General features: G+C 44.0%; 2 protein-coding genes across 2 annotated transcripts in view; one reads left to right on the top strand and one right to left on the bottom strand.

The window, feature by feature from the left end:
- The window catches only part of FLT1 (fms related tyrosine kinase 1), a 100,181-nt gene extending 77,107 nt beyond the window's left edge, over nt 1-23,074 (top strand). Inside the window, exons 17-29 of the mRNA XM_026858330.1 lie at nt 2,537-2,641; nt 5,834-5,947; nt 6,683-6,771; nt 8,596-8,755; nt 9,174-9,271; nt 9,807-9,929; nt 11,013-11,124; nt 12,757-12,856; nt 14,199-14,304; nt 14,398-14,528; nt 14,936-15,020; nt 15,885-15,976; nt 21,077-23,074. Coding sequence (XP_026714131.1) covers nt 2,537-2,641; nt 5,834-5,947; nt 6,683-6,771; nt 8,596-8,755; nt 9,174-9,271; nt 9,807-9,929; nt 11,013-11,124; nt 12,757-12,856; nt 14,199-14,304; nt 14,398-14,528; nt 14,936-15,020; nt 15,885-15,976; nt 21,077-21,281 — 1,520 coding nt within the window. The 3' untranslated portion in view covers nt 21,282-23,074. The remainder of the gene's footprint in view (nt 1-2,536; nt 2,642-5,833; nt 5,948-6,682; nt 6,772-8,595; nt 8,756-9,173; nt 9,272-9,806; nt 9,930-11,012; nt 11,125-12,756; nt 12,857-14,198; nt 14,305-14,397; nt 14,529-14,935; nt 15,021-15,884; nt 15,977-21,076) is intronic.
- Nucleotides 5,968-23,419, bottom strand: part of PAN3 (poly(A) specific ribonuclease subunit PAN3) — a 93,740-nt gene continuing 76,288 nt past the window's right edge. The window contains exon 20 of the mRNA XM_026858366.1: nt 5,968-6,056. Within this exon, the coding sequence (XP_026714167.1) occupies nt 6,045-6,056 (12 nt within the window). The 3' untranslated portion in view covers nt 5,968-6,044. The remainder of the gene's footprint in view (nt 6,057-23,419) is intronic.

The raw sequence follows: 23,419 nt of genomic DNA, 5'->3' as shown, positions 1-23,419 counted from the left end.
AGACCATGTTTCTTCCTTGGTCCAGATGTAAATGCTGCAACTTTCATACCTGAGTGTTACCCAAACATGGCCGGTGTAGCTGCTTGAAGGCTGAGACAAGTTGTCTGCTCAGATGGTTGGGCAACTTAATATTTCTCTGTTTAATTGGTCCATTTAATAATTTTGTAATTACTTTCTGTTTTGCAAAAGCAGTCTGTTAGTGTCACAGACACAATCTAGGTACTAAACTGTGGAGTTTGATCTATGCACTGAAAAGCTAAAGCAGCCTTATTCTATTCTAACATTTAGCATGGTACAAACAATAGCAGAGCACCAAAGGCTAATACATGAAGTGTTATTACAGTTTCCCATTAAATCACAACCGTTGTTTAGAGAAGGAAGTGTTGTTTCCAGTGCACATTCTCCTTTATGAAAGGTTAGCAGCTTTGTGTAGCTTTTTGAGCTAATTGGTATGTTTTCCAAATGGTGACTAAGTAGGTTATCTCGATGTGGGAAGTGAGTTAACAGTGATGGAAATTTTTTTTTTTTAAAGATTAATAGATTAAAGCTATGGATTAAACAAAGGTACAATGGGTTTTATAGGACCTCAGACTGCAACTGCATCTTGTAGAAACCATGAACAGTCAATACATTTAAGGACTAAAAACATCAATTCAACAAGAAAACTGAGACCTTAGTTTTAATGTTGCTTCCCTTATACATCTGCTGAATGAAGCAGCTATATGCAGTGACTTAAAAAGGTGACTGTATATCTTCAAAGATATAACCGATTCACCTGTATTTGTGTGTCAAACACTAAGCCCTTCACAAACCAAGGCTCAGTCTGTTGATGCTGTTCAGCCATGTAGATTAAGTTCTTCATGGTTTTGGTTGCTATAAAAAATTGCAACACTTTTGCACATCTAGGGGGAAAATAAATTTCTGGGTTTTTTTTTTTTGGCTCAGCATATTCCACTTCATGTTTCCATTGCTTTGATAACATATGTTATTTGCTTCTACTGACAGACATACTGAGAATTACAGTTTAGAACTGTGATACCCATATAAAAGGTAGTATCTATTTAGAACTGACAGCAGCTCTTTTCCTCTGAGTGTCTGGGTGGGATTCATCACTCAGGTATCAGCAAGGGAGATGTCCAAATAAGACCTTATCAAACAGATGTCCATAATAGGAAAAGGAATGGTCCTATAAAGATGGCTATGTCACATGTGCATATATGAGAAATAAATATACAGTGCGTGTTATCCTTTGTTTTATATGAAAAACTGGCCTTTGTTTTCTGCTCTTCTCCTCTACACTGCAAAGCCTGCTGCTATACTCTTGCTAGCCACTTATGTGTCTGGGTTCTGCTGAAGGTGAAGCACAAATACAGTCCAAAAATAGTTAATTGGAAATAAAATTTATTGCTAGCTGATATGCTAACAAGAGCTCTGTGGTCAAAACTCTACCAGCCACTTGAGAAGGGCAGAGGCAGACAGGCCTGTCCATGTGAGCACAGTGTTGAAGAGGTAAACAATACTTTCTGCTTCAAACACTAATAAGTCATGAAGGAGGCTGTGAAGATCATAAGATTGTCATAAAATGTCATGAACTCTAGAAAAGTGTTAACTGTACCCTTGAAGTCTTATCTGGTTCTGAACATGAAGGAAGAGGACACTCAGCTGCTGGATAATTTTATTGATGCCCACTGATTTATCTCAAGGACCTCTGGGTGCTTGTTCTGGGGTCTGCTCAGCAGCAGTATGATGATGATGATGATGATACAGCACAAATGTCTGCCCTTGGACAGCTGGAAGCCTCATAAGCATCACGAACAAACCTATTTGTCACTCTAAGACCTCTCTTGCTGAATACCCCCAGACCTCATTTACAGATGTAAAGGTCTCATTTGCACAGATTTGCAGCTTCTCACCACTCCATGGTCTCAACCTACAAGGGCTTGCTAGGGAAGAGCATCGGGGGCTTGTGTATGTACTTCAGGGGCTGCAAAGCAAAGTTGCTGCTGCCTCCCTGGAATGATGATAATTTTAAGGCACCTTGTTCAAGAAGAAAGAATTTTATTTGTAAAAATGACCAAAGTCTGTGGCAAGCTGCATCTTAGTGTGTGTGCAGCTTTAGGCGGAGGCGCTGTGTTACTGAGGACATAAACAGCAGTGTTAACAGCTTGCTGCATGGTGCAGTGTGCTCAGGGAAAAGAGAAGCAAATCTTCCCCTGGTAGAACTAGACTGAAGAAATTGGGTTAGAAGCCAGTGTACTTCCACTGAATGGTTGCATTCATTTAGCATCGTTTTCAATCATATCACTTATTCCATCCAACGACTGTCTTCTGGTTTGTCTGCTTACTCTATAAAAAAAAAACAAAACCAAAAACAACCCAAAACAAAATCCAAACAAAACATAAAACCTAAAACACCTCTATGTTGGAAGTGGGAGACATTGTAAAGAACCTTTTTCAATTCATTAATTATGAAGTAATTTGCTGACAAGATTTCTTTCTTAACGGAATGTATCTCTCCAATTTATTTTCTTTACAGGAAAGTCTCTTGGACATGGAGCTTTTGGAAAGGTGGTACAAGCATCTGCTTTTGGAATTAAGAAATCACCAACGTGCAGAATAGTTGCTGTGAAAATGCTGAAAGGTATCATGCTGCAAAACTGTGATGGAAAAAAGTGGTGCCTTATACAGTGTCTCATTTTTAATATGATACTGTCAAAAGCAAGAGTGTGTGATGTTATTTCCCCCACCAATAACTTTCTGAAGCCTTCAAAATGTGTACTCCAAGTTTCAGATCCACCACAAGTGAAATGGCAGAACAATGAAACAAAAATTGCATTCACAGTAAAAAGGGTAATAAATTGTAACAGGATAGAGGAGAAAGTTTCAGATGCAGTGAGAACCTGATTGCTTAATTTTTTTTAAAACCTGGTTCCACTACTTCAAATTTCAGAAAGAATGAAAGAGATACTTTTGTAGGATCAGAAGGGGCAATTAGATTTCCTGCATACCCTACATTGTACCATTATGCTAGACTGACCCTATACTGAACACTGTATATGAAATTTAACATAAGGCATCCACCTTGATGTGAAGATACTCTGAAGCTTTCATATTTTCCTTGGTCATTAGTTCTGATCATTAGTCAACTCATTTAAAAACAGGTGCCTTATGTCTAATTCGCATCTGTCTGACTTTCACTTCTCGTTCTAACCTTCTCCATTAGATTATGTAATGATTTTTCTGCATGAAGGCCTTTTTATTAAGCTAAACAGATCGAGCAGTTTAAAACCGGGAGTTGTTGTGCAGGTGTGTCCTCTCTGAACCGTCTGCAGGCTCATCACACAGTGCTTAGGATGCTGACACCCAAGTTGTGTAATGGATTTGCCAACACTGTTCACACACCAGCGCTCTTCCCAAAGTGAAATCATCTCTCAACTATTCACTGTCACTTTTCTCATTGGAGCAGAAAGGACAAAGACCTTCACCAATTTGAAGAGGGCACTTGGGAAGTTAGCGGACAGGATGATATTGAGTCATAGCCTGCAGCAGCCGTGGCTGAATTCTGTAACCCAAGGTTCTGGTGGCATCCCTTCCTATATATTTAGCTTTCCCTTGTTCATATATCTAAGGATCTAAGGATCATATCAGGCTTTTTTTTTTTTTTTTTTTCTTGCATTGCCCTGGGAATTTATGCCTCATTACTTATCTGTCTTAATCCTTAAATTCTTTTCAGTGTCATTCTTTGCTAGGACACATCTCCTGTTCTGCCAGTAAGGCTTGAATCCCTGATGTTCTCAGCTGTCTCTCTTCAGGCATAGTTGGAACACATCCCTCTTACCCACTGGCTCCTAGCATCATAGCTGCATACTTGCTTACCAATCATCGGGAGATGTGTGCATGTTACTTCCAGCCCTTGGAGGGACATGTGCAATACTGTCAGACCTACAGCCTGTCCCTGCAATACTCAAATAGCTTCTTGCCAGCAATGACCTGGCAGCTGTACTCCATGTAGGGTGTGCCCACTTGATATTGTCCTCAGTAGACTTGTTGTGCAATATAATATCACATGCCTTAGCAGCGGGTGGTACATGCTACTGTGATATTCAGGATCATCCCCAAGGAGGGAATTTGCAGCTGAGATTGCTGCAAACCTTTCTCCTCTCTCTTGTTGCAGAAGCACAGAAATACCCTGTTGGCCAGTGCCAAATGAACAACTACCCTGCAGCAAGCACATCTGGAAAATGGGAGGAAACTAAAGCTTTGGACCTTGTCCAGACCTTCCGCAGCAGTGGGCCAATAGCCATCTGTGTCACTGGTCTCAGTGGATGGCCTGTCACCTGGGTCACCACCTGACCCCTGATTAACTGATCTGTTTTACCAGAAAGCGGACATATATGCTGGCTGAATACTCTGCTGGGGTCAATGTTTCTTTATACACAGCAGCAGCAGCAGGCTTCTTCTGCCAGCCAGCACCATCAAGGCAGCAGGGGTTGCTCCTGGAATAGATGGGTGCAGATGGCAGCTACAAGAAGTCTTCATGGCGGGATTCATGTGTGTGTATGCAAGGTAGATGCCTGTATCTGAGTTAGTCACTCAAATTCCCTTTATTGTCAGTGGTGAGAAACAACAGTTCCTCCCATCCTAAGGGAGATCTCTGCATATGGTGAGCTGAGTGCTTGTTTAGCTCTGCTGACTATGAAGAGAGCCTCTGGTGACTAGATCCTCCATAGGCATCTTCACTGTAGGCCTCTTCATTATACGCATCTAAATTTAGGGGACATCTGCCCCATTCCTTGTGTCCTCACTAGACTAACCAAGAACTTTGCAGTCATTCATCAAGGCTTTGTCCTTGCAGAATTCCCATGAGGTAGAGAGAAAGTGTCATCACCTATACAGATGAACAGTGGGTCACTGGGTGGATAACAAGTTTTGTATGGGGCCACCAAGAAAATCTGTTTCCATTCAGATGTTGAAACCAAGCCTCCTAAGACCTATCTCTAGGTTCTTTCCACTGGACTATTCTTACTCTTGGTGTCACTTGTGTGTCACAATCCTTTTGGGTCTACACAGAGAAATACGTTTTTTTCTTGTTTTCTTACCAAAACAAAATTCTGCAGAAAAAAATTTTGTCAAAGGGAATTAAAAATCGTACTCAATACTAGATAGAATCTTTTGAGTTTAGTTTTGGGATTTCTTACATCATTACTATTGCTATTTTATTAATATTGATCATAACCAAAAAGGGTGAGATGAAATCACCTATGTTTAACCATTTAAAATTTACTTTCCTGGTCTATCTTCATACTCCAGGCTTCCTCCATCATGAACAGAACCAAACAATCATCACCGATTGGCGGTTCATCTCTTCCCTTTACAGATGGTTAAAGCTCATGGCATCAGGCTCTGGAAATGTTTTTCTCTTACCACTGACTCCTTGAGACATTAGTTAGTTCAGGCTAATGCATAACCCTTAGACAGATGAAGCCAGGTCAGCTGAAACCTACTATAGATAGAGTTAATTATAGTCTTGAAATCCCTTTTTATTTGTTCTTTCATTTTTTTTGGCTAAAATGACAAAATTATTCATGTGAAAATAATTTCTCTCAGTTCTAAATATAACAGAGTCTACTGGGAGGAAGTTGAGTGCCTAACTCTTTTTATGGGTTTTATTGCGAGTAAGAGGATGCTGAGCAGGGAGGAATAGAAAAAGAATATCAACACATGAAGTACATCCAGTAATGGAGGATATTTCAAAAGAAAGTGACGAGAAGTGATAAAGCTCAGCAGGACCATTTTTTTGCCATTTCACATTGACTTTATTTTGTGTTTACAGATGGGGCCACAGCAAGTGAGTATAAAGCACTGATGACTGAGCTGAAAATCCTGATCCACATTGGTCATCATCTCAATATTGTGAATTTGCTGGGAGCTTGCACAAAAAATGGAGGTAAACAAGTCTGCACTGCACTGAAAATGCTTTGGATCACCTCCCAGTAACAGTCTGTTGGTTTTTTGTACAGAAGTCAAGATATTAAATTGAAATATCAGAGCTCATCCTGTGGTTGGTGAACAAAAGAGGAAAAGAGATTTTTAGTCATTTAATCAAGTGATTAAACGTTTTCTCAACCTCTTTCTTAGTATTAACATGAGAAGTGTGAATTTAGGACCATGCCACTTGTCCTTTATTTCACTCACTTGACTGCTCAAGATCGAGTTAAACATGATCTGGAAAGGCTGGAAAAAAGGGATATCAGCTATTGGCCCTGAACAATTAATCACAAGACAACTGCTGTAAAATCCTTCATGATATTCCACTAAGAAAATCAAAGGGCCAGTATGAGCAATTGTTCGTTTTAGATATATCACCTGTTTCAGTTCAACGAGTCTGTGTGGGCTGTGGGACTCCAGTCCGAAAGCAGACTGCCCGAAGAGGAAATGGAGGGTCCCTCAGGAGCCAGGTTCACGACCCAGCTTTCAAAAACTAGGCCCTTCCCTAATTTCCAGAAACGTTGTTTTGCTAACATGTCCAATGTCCTTCAAGCATCCTTCTACTTCATTAGGATATATTGTTAGTTATTCTGGACTCAAATTATAGGTACAGGCATGAAATATTATTCTTCTCAGAAGTGACACCACCTTGTATTGCTTTATGCTGCTCAAGATGCACTTTCCTTTTGCCCAGGGCCTCTGATGGTGATTGTTGAATACTGCAAGTATGGGAATTTATCAAACTACCTGAAGAGCAAGAGGAATTTTTTCTGCCCAAACAAGGTGAGGAGGCAGATGGCTCTAGTAAAATATCTTACCTAACATAAGTAATATAGGTGTCAGCCTCTGAGCTAGTCTCCTTAGGCTCTTTTCTACCAAAGAACAGAAATGGCTTTTGGGTACAGTTTACCTGACATTTCAATATCTTGTGTGGGATGTGTTGTGCTAAGAAAGGACTAATTTCTCTCCCCTGACTGTGCAAGGAGACTGCTGTGAGTAATTTGACTGGAGCCATCTATGGCGGCAGGAAGTGAATCCTATCCAAAGTGTCCCCACATGCTCTTGCACTGCTGCTGACGAACCCATTCCTGCTGGGCTTGGGGTCACTTCAGAGGCTGGTGTCAGCGAAGCCAAAGGAAGTGGTTTTGCCCACTGATTTCAGTACTGCTGGGAACACAGCCGAGATAATGCCATTTAAAGATCATGTTCCAAGACACCCTAATGTTCAAAGATTTGAAGTAAACTTACTATTGTGTGAGGAGAATGGCTATCAAGAGCAAAAGAGATTCAAGTCTTGTCCTCACATCCCACAGTCCTCTGAATCAAGTCTACAGCATGTTTCTTATTACAAACCTGAACCCAAAGGTGCCAACTATATCCCTGCTGGTGCACTTTCAGCAAAATCTCCCAAAGAATTAAGGGCTCTGAAGTGGGACTTAGGACCCTGGACCCAGAATGACAGTCCTCAAAACCCCTTCTCAGCTGTGCCAAAAGCACAACAGCATCTCAGGGGTTTTGGGGAGGGCTCTGTGGGAGGGCACATTCAGGAGGATGCCCCCCTCCAAAGGGCTTTGGCTGAGTCTCTGTTCCCAAAGCTGTCCATGTTGGACTCTGCATGAGACACAGCAGCTGCCTCCTCCCACATGCGGTTGTTGGTGTGGGATGCTCAGCAGGGAGCACAGCCGCGTGGGGTCCAGCCTGGGGGGAGTCGCTCACATCCCTCCTGGTGAGGAGCCTGCCCAGACTCAGTGATCCAGTACCCTTGGGAAGGGTGCCTGGGCAGGAGGGAAGGAGGGACCCCAGCACTGCATCAGCATGTGCAGGGGAGAGAGACAGTCGCAGGACAAGAGGAACGGGGAGAGGGGGCAAGAGCATGGCCAGGCATCTAGGCTGCTCTCCAGGCAGCAATGGAAAAGCATTTTCCAGAGAGTGTTGCATGTGTCTCATTAAACCAGCACTGGCCATAACATGAAAGCACTGGATAAAGGTGTCGGGGAAGAGAGGCAGTTGCTTTCAACTGCAACTGTATTTCAGATGAACAAAGTGCCCTTGCTCCTCATTGGGACAGCTTACAGCCCAGCACCAAGCACTGTGCAGGGACATAGAGGCAGGTGTCCTAAGAGCCTTGGACAAAAAGCTGATGCTTTAGGTTGAGAGGACTGGGACACCTGCACTCTGGGTACATCCTTCTTAACTCATCCCACCAGGCTTCTTCTCTGGCTGTCAGAGAGAAATAGGACCTTTCAGGTGTCTCATTTCAGGCTGAGATGAGTCACAGGCCAGCAGACATGTCTGTCCATGGACGCACAAATCCTCACCTCATCAGAGGTATCCCACCACCCAGGGTGCCTCAAAATCCTGTGCTGGTACTCCCAAGCCACCACATTTCTGCCCTCTGGAGATGGCAACCTTGGTGGAGTGCAGCCCCACCTCCAGTCCCTGCCAGCCATGGTGGTGCTGGACACCTGCACCAGTGGGAGATGTGGCCACACGTGCCGCAGACAGGCGTTTTCTCCTGGTGGAAAGGCAACAGAAGTCTGACTCAGTTCCTCTCCCACCCCCTCCATCACTCTGATGTAGCACCTCTTCTCCTCTGTTTGTTTGAAGGACTCCTCTCTGCAAGGAGAGTCAATGAATGAGAAAAAGGATATAGAGCCAGTGGAAGGCAAAAAACAAAGACTGGCCAGTGTCACCAGCAGCGAGAGTTTTGCGAGCTCTGGGTTCCAGGAAGATAAAACTCTGAGTGATGTGGAGGAGGATGAGGAGGGTAGGTATTAATTCCTTCCTGTCCCTACACAGTCTGTGATATTTTTACAACATACTGTGCATCCCTGAAATTTTTTTCCTCATTTATCACCCTAATAAACATCCGTGGGAGACACTCACAGGGTCATGTCCAGAGGGTAGAAGATTTAAAAAAAGATTATTTCCAGGGTTACTAAATCTGACAGGAAAATGTGTGATTGTTTCTTCTGACTGCTCCTTATCTTTGGGGAAAACACAGCAGTGTCCAAAGTGCGGGGTATAAAGCAAGCACTATTTTTGTTTCCAGTGACAGTGGGTTGACCTTCAAATACTACTTTATGAAGGCTGGATTTATGGGAGTAATAGGGTCAGCAAGAGAGGGGGAAAATAACTGCCTTGTGAGTGATCTTTGTAACAAACCATGTTTTCCACCTCTGCAGATGCTGATGAGGTCTACAAGTTGCCCCTCACTATGGAGGACCTGATCTCTTACAGCTTTCAGGTGGCCAGAGGCATGGAGTTCCTCTCCTCCAGAAAGGTGAGTTTTGCACCGAGGATTTTTCCCTGCAGAAGGATGGGATTCAGAGGTGAAGTAACATCTACGTTTTAGTGACACCTTCCTTGGGAGAGCTCCCAAAGGAAGAACTGTTTTCCTCTTGGCGTTATAAATATAACTGTGTGTTTATCCAAGTCTCCATAGTCCATAAACACAGGATCATGGCTGAAGACAGTGGGTCAACCTCATTCATTCAGGGATGATCTTTTGGGTGTGGTGGGTTTTTTTCTTCATTTCAGCATATATTAGGTAGGGAGCTCCAAATGAATCAGTACTTTCCCTGCAAATGTCATGGGACATAAAACTTTATCACTTTCTGGACTTAGGAATTTTATTTATTTTTTTAAAGAACTGCCACTGTTTACAGTAACTTCATGTAAACCATAGTCAGCTTCCCTAAAAAAATATTAAATTGATCTCTTAAATAATAATTTTTAAAAGGATATGGGAGACAGTCAGGAAATTTGTGGGCAGGATTAAGGAAATGCAGTTTGATTGTGAAACTGTTTTATTATAGTGTATTCACCGTGACCTGGCAGCCAGAAACATCCTTTTATCTGAGAACAATGTCGTGAAGATCTGTGATTTTGGCCTCGCAAGAGATATTTATAAGAATCCTGATTATGTGAGAAAAGGAGATGTAAGTCAAAATGCCGTTTATTTACCCAAATATTTATAACATATAATTTCAAACTGTCCACCAGAATGTTCTGTAGATGTTTGTATTTCCTGAACTTAGAAGCACTTGACAGCTATCACAGTTTTCATGTGAATATGAGCTATCCATATGCATTGTAGATCTGGAAAGCATTTCTATCCTCAAGCATAAGTCTGGGACATGCTAACTGTTTCACAGCTCTGCTGTTAATGCTTCAGATATTTTTTATACATATTTCTTGGCCCCTACTCAGTAATATTCCCTCAAGGAAACCAGTCCCTCCAAAGCAAGGTGCATGTTCCCCGGTGCACCCATACCAGAGCCAAGCACAGATCATGGTGCCTTGAGCAGCCAAGCTGGACTTGCAGTCTCCAGCACCTGATCAGGGTTTTTTTTGCTTCTGCTGTAAATAGCAGGCAATAAGCCCCCTGCCAGGGCTGCTGTGAAGGCTGGGTCAGCAAACTGTGCCTGTGCCTGCTGCTGCTGTGTGGGCATTGAGATCACACAGAGAGTCTCCTGGAGGTCTCACCCACCTGCCAGCTTTCAAGATTTACAGCACTACATATTAGCTGGAAAACATTGTTCACATAACTTGGGTACTGCTCAGGAGACTAACAGGCTGCACTGGGGGCGCTTCAAGGGTTGCCAATATATTCCCGCAATTCAGACTCTGAAACTTTCCCCAAGAACATCTCCGACACCATCACAGAACGATTTGCGCTTGAACTTAGGGTTTGCTCCCCTGTCACTCGGATGCCAGCAAGAGGCCTCTGCTCTTGCACATCCCCATATCCCTGTAAAGAAGAAACCTGGTCACCCTAGTCAAAGGTTTTCAATGTCTAGTGTTCTGTGCCACATGTATTTTAAAAACAGCCTTTTACTCCCACAATTTGTTAAGAAAGTGTCTGAATGAGTGTGGGTTTATCTTGACTCCCTGTAAGGAAATCCCACAGTTCCTGTTTGAATGGTAATTATTTACACAACAATATATAGTTGATTCATCTATGATTAAATTCTTTTAGGCCTTGAAAATAATAGTCAGGTTTTTTGTCCCTTTTACTCCAGGCTCGACTTCCTCTCAAATGGATGGCTCCAGAATCCATATTTGATAAAATCTACAATACAAAAAGCGATGTGTGGTCCTATGGAGTCTTGCTGTGGGAGATATTTTCCTTGGGTACGTTAACTCTGCACCCCGGGAGCTGGACTCAGTGGTGGGGATTTCAGCCTGGGAAAAACATCCATTACCTTCAAAAAGCTTTTGCCAGGTCTTTAATAAGGAAGGACCTAGATCAGTCAGAGGTGGGGGGTGGGGGTAGAGGGGACAAGTGTATCAGGCCCTTGTGAACTGGAAAGTTTGGTGCTTGTAAGGACACTGAAAGCTTAATTGACAGGCTGAAATGGATAGCACAGCTATCTGAGAATGTTACCCCGTTTCTGCCATGGGCAAAACCTAAGCTTCCTTCTTTTCCCTGTAGAAACCCTCAGTAGAGATGCAGAGCAGCACAGCTGGAGCAATTTCAGTGTTTTGTCTGACTGATGGTGCAAACCAGGAAATTCAGGCAAAATTTTAAGTGTTTTTATTGGATGTGAAACCCTGTGGGATAACACACAGCTGTGGGCCTGGGTCTGCAGCTGCCAGGGACTGAGGCATCACCTCCTGTGCCAGTGCCACAGGCAGTTGCCAGAGTGCCATGAGCTGTGTGCTCCCTCAAAGTCTTCTTGTGGGAGCTAGGGAGCTAAACACACAGAGAGGTCTTTGCATGTCTCAGCCTCTGTCACCCCTGTTTCCAGCCTGAGACCAGGTGGTCGCCACAGCCCAGGAGGGACCCAGCACCCCCCTCATCCGGGCCACTGGTCGCAGCAGGCAAACAAGCATCTGCACAGATGCCACAGGATGAACTAGAGCATGCAATCTGAAATTAAAACCCAGTGAAGCTTTTTTTTCCTTTTTCTTTCACATGGAAAAGGCAGGATACAAGATGTACACTGAGTGAGAACAACAATGACCGTCAGAATAGAAGAATCTTAATTGGGTTCAACATAGAGGCTGACAAAAGAGGCGAACAGCAGAGGAAACAATACTATACAATTCTCAGGACAATCAATCATTTATTAGTTTAAATACGTGTTGTTGGTCAGCCTGCCAACTCTTGTGATTTTATGGTCAGCCTCATAATACCTGCTATTTTTTTTCTTAAAGCCCCAGCTCCTTGAACCTGGTGACTGTCTGACTCTCTGAAATGTCTTTCTTTTTTTCATTTTCCCTTTTCCTGATATTTTTTTTTTTTGTCTACAGAATAAAGACCAACAGCACGATGAGGCTGCATCTTAAAAACACAGAAACTAGCAAAATAATGCAAATGTACTGTGATCTGTTTTAAACCCATGATTTTGTTATGTTCAAGGTTGTTTTGAGCACTTGGGGTTTGTTAATACACTGCTTACTTGAATTTGGGGCTGTCCAAACCAATAGAGAGATCAAACATGGCTTTTCTTGAGGAATACTTTTCAAGTCAAATTCATGTGTATTTTTTTGCATTCAGGCCTGGTAAGCACCACCAATAGTGCTGGCTTTGATCCTGCCCCCCTCCAAGGACTGGGGCTTGGAGCACCATCAGCAGCAGTTCCCTGCCTGTGGCAGCTGGCAGGGGCCAGACTCCGCAGGGGGGGATGCCCCCAGGCTCCCAGCTCTGCAAGCAGATGCTGCACAACCCAGGTGTTTGAGGGGGATGTATAGGGCCAAGGCTAGGTCACAGGTACCCAACTCCAGGTATGTATGTCCCTGTTCTCCCAATGTCACCTCCAGGTGCTTCTCCTTACCCCGGAGTCCAAATAGACGAGGATTTCTGCAGCAGACTAAAGGAAGGCACAAGAATGCGAGCCCCGGAGCAGGCGACCGAGGAGATGTGAGATGCCTTTCTCTGCTTACTCTGTGTACTGCTGCCCTCCTGGGCTGCCTTGCAGATGATATACAAGTACCCTGTACCGACATAAGGAAAAACAACCCATTGCTGCCTTATATTTTCTTGCTGTCATCAGCATCTTCTTGCATCCCCCGCCCCTTCTTGGCCCCCTGGCCTTCCTGTAGGGTAGGAGAGGGTGAGGAGGTTTGTGGACCCAAGCCCAGGGCACCACCAGGGCTGGGCTCCAAGGGGAGCTGAGTGAGCAGCCCTGAGGAGGAAGGTCGTTCAATCCTCTCCAGCTTTAATATTTACCAACATGCACAGGAGGAATGTGACATTACTAACATCATCTTGAATTAGGAAGTGACAGTGGAGGCTTCCTCGCAAACACTCGGGTGGCGAGGATCCACCCTTTCCTGGAGACAGTGTCTGATGGCAGAGGAAGGTGATGGGGACCCACAGCCTCCCAGCCCACGTTGCCTACGGGGTTAGTTTGAGCCCCTCTGCCACAACATCGGCTGTCACTCCCTGGTCCCCTGCCTTCAGGGGGCCAGCTGTTGCTGCATGGCCAACACCTTTTCAGAGGTCTGGGTAAGGTGAAAGTGACACCCTGAGTTTCCAGCTCCTCTGCCCTGGGGGCGAGATGGAGCACCCTGCCCAGGAAGGCACCTCCAACATGTGTGCAGAACACACACACACGGTGGCACAGATCACTCAGGAGCATGAACATATCCAGGGTTTTCCACCTCTTGAGGCAAAATCAAGTACGTGTAGGTGTCTTCAGTGCTTTTTTGAGTGCTACGTCATGACTTTAAATAGCAACACTTACCACAACATAGTTCTGGAAGAAGAAAAAGGATGCAAGCCAGCCATGCCTATCTGGGAGTATTACCGATTGGCTAATTTTATTATCCTAATGACAGTAGATAAGAGCTTTTTTTTTTTTCTCTTCCACATATTTTATTGCAGGAAGGAAAGCTTGACTCGACCAGTACAAGGAAGTGACACATTCACATAAGTCATCTTAGGATGCCTTAACTTAAACATTGCCAGTTAATAGATGTTTAATGCTTAAGTAGGAATAAAAAAAGAAAGTATGACTAGTTGGCTAAATTATTCTTTTGATGTGGACTTCCTAGTGTCATGTAGGAAGAAGGGTTTTTTTTCTTTTTCTGTGGAAAGTTTACTCTTTTAGTAAGAGGCCTTGGTGGTTTGGAGGGCATCTTTGTAAAATTAGGTGGACTCAGGAGTTAACTATCTATGACAAGCTGTCAGAGACTGCGCTTCCTTGGATCAAAATGAGCTGTAACCCCACCAGGTGTTCATTTTGGTTTTGTCCTCACAGATACCAAATCATGCTGGACTGCTGGCAAAGTAATCCCAATGACAGACCAAAGTTCTCTGAGCTGGTGAAAAAGCTGGGTGACCTGCTGCAAGCAAACGTCCAGCAGGTACTAATGTCACAACTGCGTGCTGTCACTGAGGTAGGGGTGGCTGGCCACATGGTCCCAGGAATAAAGCTTTCATTTCTCATATGTGTTTAGGAAGGCAAAGACTACATACCCCTCAATACAATATTTACAACGGCAAGCGGGTTTCCCCCTGCATCTGATCCTTTGTGCAATGAAAAATTTTCTGTTACAAGCTCAAGTTGTGGAAGCACTGAAAATGTCAGGTGAGATAATCAATTCAGACTTGCTTGTTGGGTGTTGTAGCTTGCTGCATAGCCTGGTTTGGAACTGGGTGGGAAAAAACACCCAGAGACACCCCACATGGCCTGAATGTCCCACCAGCCATCAAGTCACCACCACCAGGATCCCATTGGGCTGGGACAGCCCGTTGGGGTGTCTTTTCCCAGGGGGACCATCAGGTCACTGGGTTCAGGCACTGTGAGAGGGGCAGCTGTGTGCACCCCAGGGCTGGGGAATGAGGTTTGGGTGGGGTCTGGGTAACAAGTCCCTTTTGTGTAAACTGCCTTGATGACAGTTAGGCAACTCCTTAAAGAAACAGAGAACTACCCAGTGCTTCCTGCTTACGCACTTCACACTCACCAAAAATTGTCCTGCTTTTTTTGTTGAACAGATACATAAACACTTTCAAAATAAAACCACCCCAGCGCATAAAGACATTTGAAGAACTTCCGATCAAGAAAACACTTGTATTTAACGTAAGTGACTCTTGGGCCAAATGGTACGCCATTTATTTCTTTTTATCTGTGTGACAGATTTATACAGAGAGAATCAAGAAGGGGTTTTACTTCTTTGTCAGCTCTACTGATAGAGGTGCAAGATTAGCTGTGCTTGCAGCATGGTGTTATCCAAATGTCCTACAAACTGGGGGCAGTAAATCCTTGCTGACCATGCAATGGACTGCAAACACTCCTTCCCTGACAAGAAATGGCTGGTGCCAGTAGGCCTGCAAGGTATGGTTGCCAGAGTCCCACCTGAGCCCCACTGGTGGGGGACAGCCATTTAAAATCCCTTGGATTTGTGTTTTCATCTGAATAGTAGTGCACAAATGAGAATTGTGGGCCATATTTCATTCACTAGTCCCTGGTAGGAAGAAGTCCTGTTACCAGGTGGACAAGCTGGAGAAATGTCTACTAATGTGGCAGACATACTGTCCTGGTGGGGGTGGGCATGGGTGAGAGGTTGGGGTAAGCTTTTATTGACCTGGTTGTACACATTAAGCGGTGGGAGGAAGGAAAGGCATAGTGGTGCTCACAGGATTGAACTAGGGGCTGGCCAGAACCCCACCTTGTGTGTAGACACTTTCCTTTTAGCACTCTGTACCTGCATTAACAGCATGAGTTTGCTGCACCCCAAAGCAAGGACAGTTTGGAAAGGCACCATGAAATACCTAGGCACCGCAGCACCTCCAGTAGCACGGAGTTGCTGTCTCCTAGAGCTCTCTGAGTATAAATGACCAAACAGATGCTGGAAATCAGACTGAAGAGGAATTGAGTTCATTGTAAAAAATAACTTTCTACAGTAAATACCTAATAGGACTGCATCTTTCTTTTTTCTTCAAGGATTATCAAGCAGACAGTGGGATGGTGCTGGCTCCAGAAGAACTGAAACGCTTCACATGGACAGGCAGCAAGCAGAAACGGATGGTCTTTGGGTCTGTATTTTATGTTCTCTTCTTCATGTTTTAGAGGGCAAAGGAGGATTCGAGGTCCTTGTGCTAAATCATGCCTAATGAAAGTAGCTGAAGTGTTCCTAGTCCCTGCAAAGATTCTTGCTGAGGTGTATCCTGCTTAGTTGAGTCAGCAGTCAATCATCTCCCACACTTAATGCTCCATACACCTCCGAGGAAACAAATAACCCTCAACCCTTTTGATGCACATCACCAATATGATTTATTAGCACTCTACTGATCAGCCTGATCCTCAACTTAATACCAGGCTGGACAAGTGAGTGCCAGAGTGCACTAATCCAAGGTAGAGGTAAGTAACTGTAGGAAACAAGCCCTTGGCAAGGCAGAGGAGGAACGTGTGGCTGTGAAGGATTTGCAGTTGTTTCTACAAGTCCCCAAGGGCACCCCAGCTGGAACAAGGCTCCCTGTGCTTGTTTTTGCCTTCTTTTCCATGACTCAGCTAAGCACGGCCCATTTAACACCCATGGGCTCAGGATGCTAAAGTGGCAATTTTACAATAGATGGATGTGAGGGCCTCACTTCTCTTCCTGCCTTTAAGCACTTTAATATATTGGCCACCTTCCTCCACCTAATTCCTGACAGCTGCCCAAGCAGGGACCTAGGGCTGCTCTAAGAAATGCGCTGCACTGACATGAATTCTCTGTAAATGGGAAATGTTTATTTTCTCAATGTCGGTGGTGTCACAGTTCCCAGCCACTGTGAGGCTGGCAGTATCTGCAGCTGGTTTCAGCTCACTGCTCTCAGCTAGCCCAGGGACTGCCCAGACCCAACCCATCGTTCATCTTATGCTGGCAGGAGGTCAAGGCCATCCCGCCATCCTGCCTGTGCTGAACTTGTCAGCGACTTGCAGCTGGGCAGGCTGGGAGGTGTAGTATTGTCTCAATGAACAATTGGAGCTGGCTGAAACACACGGTCAAGGCAGAGAGGGCTTGCTGCAAGAAAAATTCCAGTGACTAAGAGGGCGTTGGTTAAATACACAGAAATACATGTATGAGACCGTGCACGCTCACATGGCCAAAATACACGGTGTGCGGGGTAAACGTGCTCCTGGCAGGAGTCTGCAATGGAGCACTGCTCATGTGTGGTGAAGCCAGGGTGATTCAAGCCATTCCAAACAACTGCTGGAAAACCCTTTCTCCTGCCCTGCCCTCTCACACTTCAGAAAAGAGGCTTGTGAGCAATTTGATGGTACTTTGATTTTATTGAGACAGTTTCCCATACTCTTTTAAGGAGCCAGGCATTACAGAGGTTGGAACGCATGTGGATATTTAGAGGGCTTAAAAGGATGCCATGTTTTCTAGAAGTGGTTTAACCTGTTTTTCTTTGTGTAAATGTGACATTTCTGAAGGCCACTGTCAGCCACAGAGACAACATGGCAACCTCCCAAAATTAAATGTATGAAATGCCTTTTTCTTTGCGTGGCACAGAATATATGGAGTGTGCCCCAAGCATCCCTCCGGAACTGCTTTAAGGAGCATTTTCGGCTGCAGAAGGGAATGATTGGATGGGAAAAAAAAAATTGAACTCAACAGTGGCTGCTAGAGTGTAAATCTTCTGAGAAACAGAGCAGTTGGCTGAGAGCAAACAAGGTCATCTGGCCTGCAAGCTAAACAAGAGGTACTGTAGCGTTATGCCAAAAAGCACTCATGTATGTGAATGCATGCAGTGACCCTTTAGGCTGCATACATTCCTAAAAGTGGTAGTTTCTTAGCTAAGCACCTTTTACTTAGGCCAAATTGGAGGAGTAAATATATACCCCTGAAATTTGTACTGAACAGTGGACAAGGAGGAGCTGGGAGGGGTTTGACACATGTAAGCTGATGTAACCAGATGCACAGTCCTGCTTCTTCCCTTGCATCTCAAGCATCCTGCTCTGTGGTCCTGCCCCCTCTCTTATGCTGATGTTTCTGCTTGGCTTGCCTTGCAGGGACCCGGTTCAGGTTGCTAGATTATCAGAATAGTTTCTGAGCAAGCAATAGCAGCATCAGGGCAGATGGTGCTAGTGCCAGGCTGAGGAAGGGGTCACCCCCCTCTTAGCAGCAGCTTACAGCCTAACCACTCTCACAACACTTACCATCATGCTGTAAACCTCAGCAGTGCCGTTTAGGACACAGATGCAGACAAATGCACTCACACCAGTGGGTGGGTCCTGAGCCAAGGCTGAGGGTGCTGCGGGGCCATGCCCTTGCTGCTCCCCACCCGCCTGCAGGTGGCCTTCCCCTGGGCTCCCACATTTCCCTGCTGCCCAGGGCAGAACGATACAGCTCTGCATGGTTTTATCTCAGTTCCAAGCATTTGAAATCACATATGAGCCAGGTGGGGTGATGCTTTTAGAACAGCACAAGAGTGCATACATGTCCTGGAGCATGGCATTAGAGGATTCAGACTTGGAAGAGCCTTGTCTGCTGCAACAGAGCTGAAGGACTACATAGGGTGGAAAGAGCTAAACCTGGTGCATCCCATTTGTCCCCAGAAGTTCCCCCTGGGCTTGTTTCCCAGAAAACTAATCAGTTGACTCCAGGAGAGAGAGAGTGCATGCAGCCAACCCGAGAGCCAGGCCTGGGGGAAAGCAGAGCGGGGAGCCTGCCTACCTGACAGTGCAGGGGTACCCCACTGATCCAGGTGCGTCCCCTCCCCTCGGGCCTCCATGGATGTGGAGGGAAAGGCACCAACACAAAAAGCTCACCTTTCGTTTCACTATAGGAAACAAGCATCAGCCCAAACCCTGGTAAGTCCTTCAGGCCCAGGTGGTGGCCAGGAGCACAACTGAAGTGGTTGCTCTGTGTCTTGGACTTGCTATTGTCATTGAGATGAAAGTAAGCAAAACTGAGAAGAGCATAGAGATAAGTCTTTCCTAATGTAAGGCCTCAGGTAACAAGACCCCAATAGAAAGATTTTGGGGCAGAGAAAGAAAAACCTTCTGAGCTCTGCTCCTTTGCAAGTGGAAAGGATCCCAACTGGGAATCTTTTCTGGCTTTTCAATATTGGTGAAAAATCCCAAGTCAAGCAAGCCGAAATCCTTTGGCTGGAGCAAACCCTTGAGTCAAACCAAACTGCTAAGCCAGAAAAGCAGTGAGAACTCCACCGAGCCCCCGCCAGCCTCTAACCTCACTCCATTCTTGAATCTGTCGCGAAAGCAGCAGCCATTTCCTCCAACAAATGATCCCAATTAAAAAACAACTAGACAGAGTTTCTAACTTACATTCCTAGAGCAGAAAGAAGGTAAGTCCACAGCTAGAGAATCTTTTATTGGCTGTAAACTCAGTCTCAAAATGAAGCCTGACTATGGATGGCAAAACCCTGTGGTCTCCCTCAGAGTGCATGCCCAGGTACAGCAGCACACTCCAGGTAAAATTAATAGATGCAGTTCTACTGGTAGAAAGGTTTATTAATTAAAGTAGAAGCCAAAGCTCAAAAGAAAATTCTCAGGACACAGAAGTCTGATGATGAATGAAAGGATCAAAGCATGATGATTTTAAGGCTCTTAACTTCACATGCACACTCCATTTCTGCCAGCCCATTGCTCCCCAAGACTCACAATTACAGTGTAGATCACTCAAGTGTTTCTCTTTAAACCCATCACAAAAAGCCCATTGAGTCTGTGACTATCTTTATCACATAGTTATGGAATTTGTCTCAAGGCAATTACTTCTCCATCTGCCTACAGATGCACTTATAAAAATATGGGATGCATCTGCGGTCCTCATCATGAGGGCTCCTCCTCATGAACTCCATCCATCTACAAACAAATGTAATGGGGTGGTCTTCTTGGGAGGACCCTCCAGTTTCCTACAGAAGAGAAGACAGACCACGCTCCTTAAAAAGCACACAGGCTTGTGAGTTAAAGATTCAAGAAACTGTGATATTTAAGAGTCTGTTTCCCATTTCCTAATCAGGAAAGGCCCTGTGCTACCAGTTCTGTACTTTACTTAAAGATCTAGCAGCGTAAATTAAAATGAAAAGCAAACCCTTGGGTTCTGGAAACCTTAACAGATGTTCTTTCTTCTCTGGAATATAAGACTAGGGTTACCAGTGTTTCTGACCTTATAAATGGAGAAGGGTGGAGCGTCCATGAACTTATAAGAATACAGGGGAGGGAATCTGATTCTAGGCATTGTGATCCAACATACCTTTGCATTAGGATTTCACATGTAATAAATGATAGAAAATGCTTGTCCTTTGTCTACAGATAAATTTTCAGTATCCAAGTCCAATGGTGTAATTCCCTTTACCTTAACGTTCTTCATTATTGAAAGAGCCCTTTTAAGCACTGTGTTCTCTGAATATGTGTGAGAAAGTGCTGCAAGGCACAGTGTCTTTAAGAGTGGCTCAGCTGAGAAGGCATTAAAGCCTACTTGTAAAGGGTATCTTATAAAAGGCAGCCTACAGGATAACTGGTCCTTTGTGGGACACGAAAACTCTAATTCAAACCAGCAGTTCATGTTCACTGCCAAGAGAAGCTGAAGAGAGGAGATATCCAGACCCCGTGTCCTTCCTCACAAACATCAGCCATTTATCTTAAAAATTCGTCCCAGCATTAGGCTTTGGGAACACCTACACTAGTAGCTTTCTGCTTTTGCCCCAAAGCTTTCATTACTTCACTCCTGCTCAAAAAACTCCCTGTTTCCTTAGGAAGAACATTAAGTGTGGGACCCTATAGGGATGCACAGCCCAGCAGCAGCACAGATGCCAGACACTCTACGCTGCTCTGCCCTGCAGTGACATTTTACTCCCTAGCACCTGCCACAAATTAGCAATTAGGGTTCAGGCTGAGCAATCAAATATCCCCTGTAAGCACCAACTCTTAAAATGAACATAAGCATTTTAACAGAGATGTTCAGTCACAGCATCTTTCTTAAGAAGGGGACTTGACAGGGGGACACAGGAGGGCTCTTTCAGTCCTCCGTCCCACTCTCCCATTAAGCAATCCCATCTGCATCAATGCCATTCCCATCATGTAAGAATAAAGAAAGCTGCTTCTTGTGATGTGGCATTGCTCAAGTCCTAAAACAAATGTTCGTACATCTACATAAGTACGCTAACAGTGACACTGCTCTGTTACAGTGTGAAAGGTGCCAGCAGGAGCAAGGAGTCGGTGCTTTCTAGAATAACCAAGCCAAGAAGCTTCTGCAGTTTCAGCTGTGACCAGCTCAGTGACTCCAAGCGAAGATACACATATGGTAACATGGTGCTGGAGAAAATGAAAGCAAGCCATTCTCCCCCTCCTGACTACAATTCTGTTGTCCTTTATTCTCAGCCACCCATTTAAGTACTTCTAGGCCAAGATTTAAATGTGCATTTAATCCAAAAAAGGTTTTTCTGAAACACTGTCAGTTTAAAAACTCTGACCCAAGTAATTTTAATTATTCTAAACTTAAGAAGATATCATTGGCTTAATCTCAGTGATCTGCTTTTCTACAGACTGCAACAAACGTATACAAAATATAGCAAAATACTAATGCTTAGGCCTTGACCTTCCCAAATGCTGAACACCAACAGCTGCCACTAAAATTGCCCAGTGCTTCTGAAAACCTGGACGGTCATCATTACTGAGAAGACCCGTTCATTGTTCAGTCCCTGTCAGCAGGATGGTATTTCATGCTCTAGTCACCCAGTTTCTGCTTGGACTTGGGTGCAGCACCAGTGTCCTGGTCAGGAGAGGCAGCTAGGAGCCCTCAAGAACCCATGTCAGGCACAGGAATTTGCACCCCATTGCTGGGGCCTGTATAGTGCTGCAAAATAAAGGATTCTTCAAGAAGAAAGAAACAGACTATGTTCTACAGCTTTTAGTGAAAACTCTACTTTGAGAAACTTGAGGAAAGGTTAATGATCTGTGTAAGCTGAATTAGCTAGCTGAGGATGGGGCATTATACAGCTCTTACTGCTTCCGCTAGCAAATATGAGGCAAGAATTTCCAATATGTGTTGCAAAACACAGTTGGCAAGGATAGAGGAGAACTAAGATCAGATCCAGGGCTGCAACAACAGGGAATACATATCAATTTGGTTTGGACAAGCCTGCTGAAATAAGTACATATTCTTGAAGTTTTGCACTTTGTCAGTATGCCAACACACACCAGAACCAAACCACAAGTTAGATATGTTAAAGCCAAGCTCTGTCCACGAAACCTCATGGACCTTCTAACACTGCACTGGTTATGCTCTATTTATGGGAATCTGTCTGAAAAGACAGAATGGCTACTAAACTGCATATACTTCAAATGAATTGATCACTACAGAGTTTGAAGAGATTAGTTAGAAATGACAAGACAATCTGCTTGGAAATTCAGGGCAGGTTTTCTATGAAGACAGTTGAATTTCCATGTTAGTAACCAGCATATATGTACAGGAATAAAAATACAGAATTCATTCGCAACAGACTTTTGTGTAGCATCTCAGAAAGGACATGAGTGTTCTTTGTTCAAGAAGCGTAAGGATGCACCATCACCTTCCACCTTTGAATGCAGTAATAAAGTGAGAGTTGGCCATTTAACACAGTATCGCTGATGTCTTCCAAATCAACAACTACTGCCCAATCTCAGCTTCTCACAGTCCACTATAAATATATATTAACTCAAATGCTACATATAATACGGTTCTGACCTCTTAAACCTCAGCTTAGGAGCTGTGAATTTAACCCACTAACAGACTTAAAGACAAATGACCTTCTGCGTATTTACAAAGAAAAATGTTCTTGAATATTCAAGTAAAAGAAATATGTATCACTACTTCTAAGCTAAGTATTAATTCTAGATCTTCCTGGCCAAGAGATCATCAGTTTTAAGTATCTATTGCACCCTCTCTTGCTGGTAAAGTAGTTTTGATCAAGATCAAATAAAAAGGAAAGTTTAAGAACTGGTTCTTAACTCTAACTGAGATAAATAGTTACAGGATCATGCATCTCAAAGGAAATGTTTGCACAGTGTAAATATATAAATATACTTTTTGTGCATAAATATTTAAGAAAACTGGACTACAAAGATTACTTTTATATGAACTCCCTAAGTTTCTTTGGGTGTGAATAACTCCTGTTTTGTCTTGCATTTTCTGTCTCCATATAACGTATTTGACTATTAAATTCATATAATAAAGTTTGCTTTTGAAAGAATCCCGAGTTCTGCCAAACTAGTCAATCCAGTGTCAAAGACTGCTGCAGCAGATGATTCAGTACTGGGCAGCACTAACATATCTGGCAAACAATCCATCCTCATGGGCCAGTTTTATGAGCAAAGAAGAATACAGAATAATTGTACGGAAGGCACACTCCTCACACAGCAAAGCAGCTACAGTGATGGACACTTGTACTGCTGTGTCAGTGACATCCCCTAGATTCAGCATATCTAGGAAATGCTTACTGCTGTCTAGAGGAAAAAAAATCAATTCTGCCTCTGGAAAGTCAAGATTTCAT

This window comes from Athene cunicularia (assembly GCF_003259725.1).
Source record: "Athene cunicularia isolate RWA chromosome 1 unlocalized genomic scaffold, athCun1 chr1_part1, whole genome shotgun sequence".
Taxonomy (NCBI): Eukaryota; Metazoa; Chordata; class Aves; order Strigiformes; family Strigidae; genus Athene; species Athene cunicularia.
The sequence above is the reverse complement of the archived record's forward strand: the minus strand, read 5'-3'. Positions and strand labels throughout refer to the sequence as shown.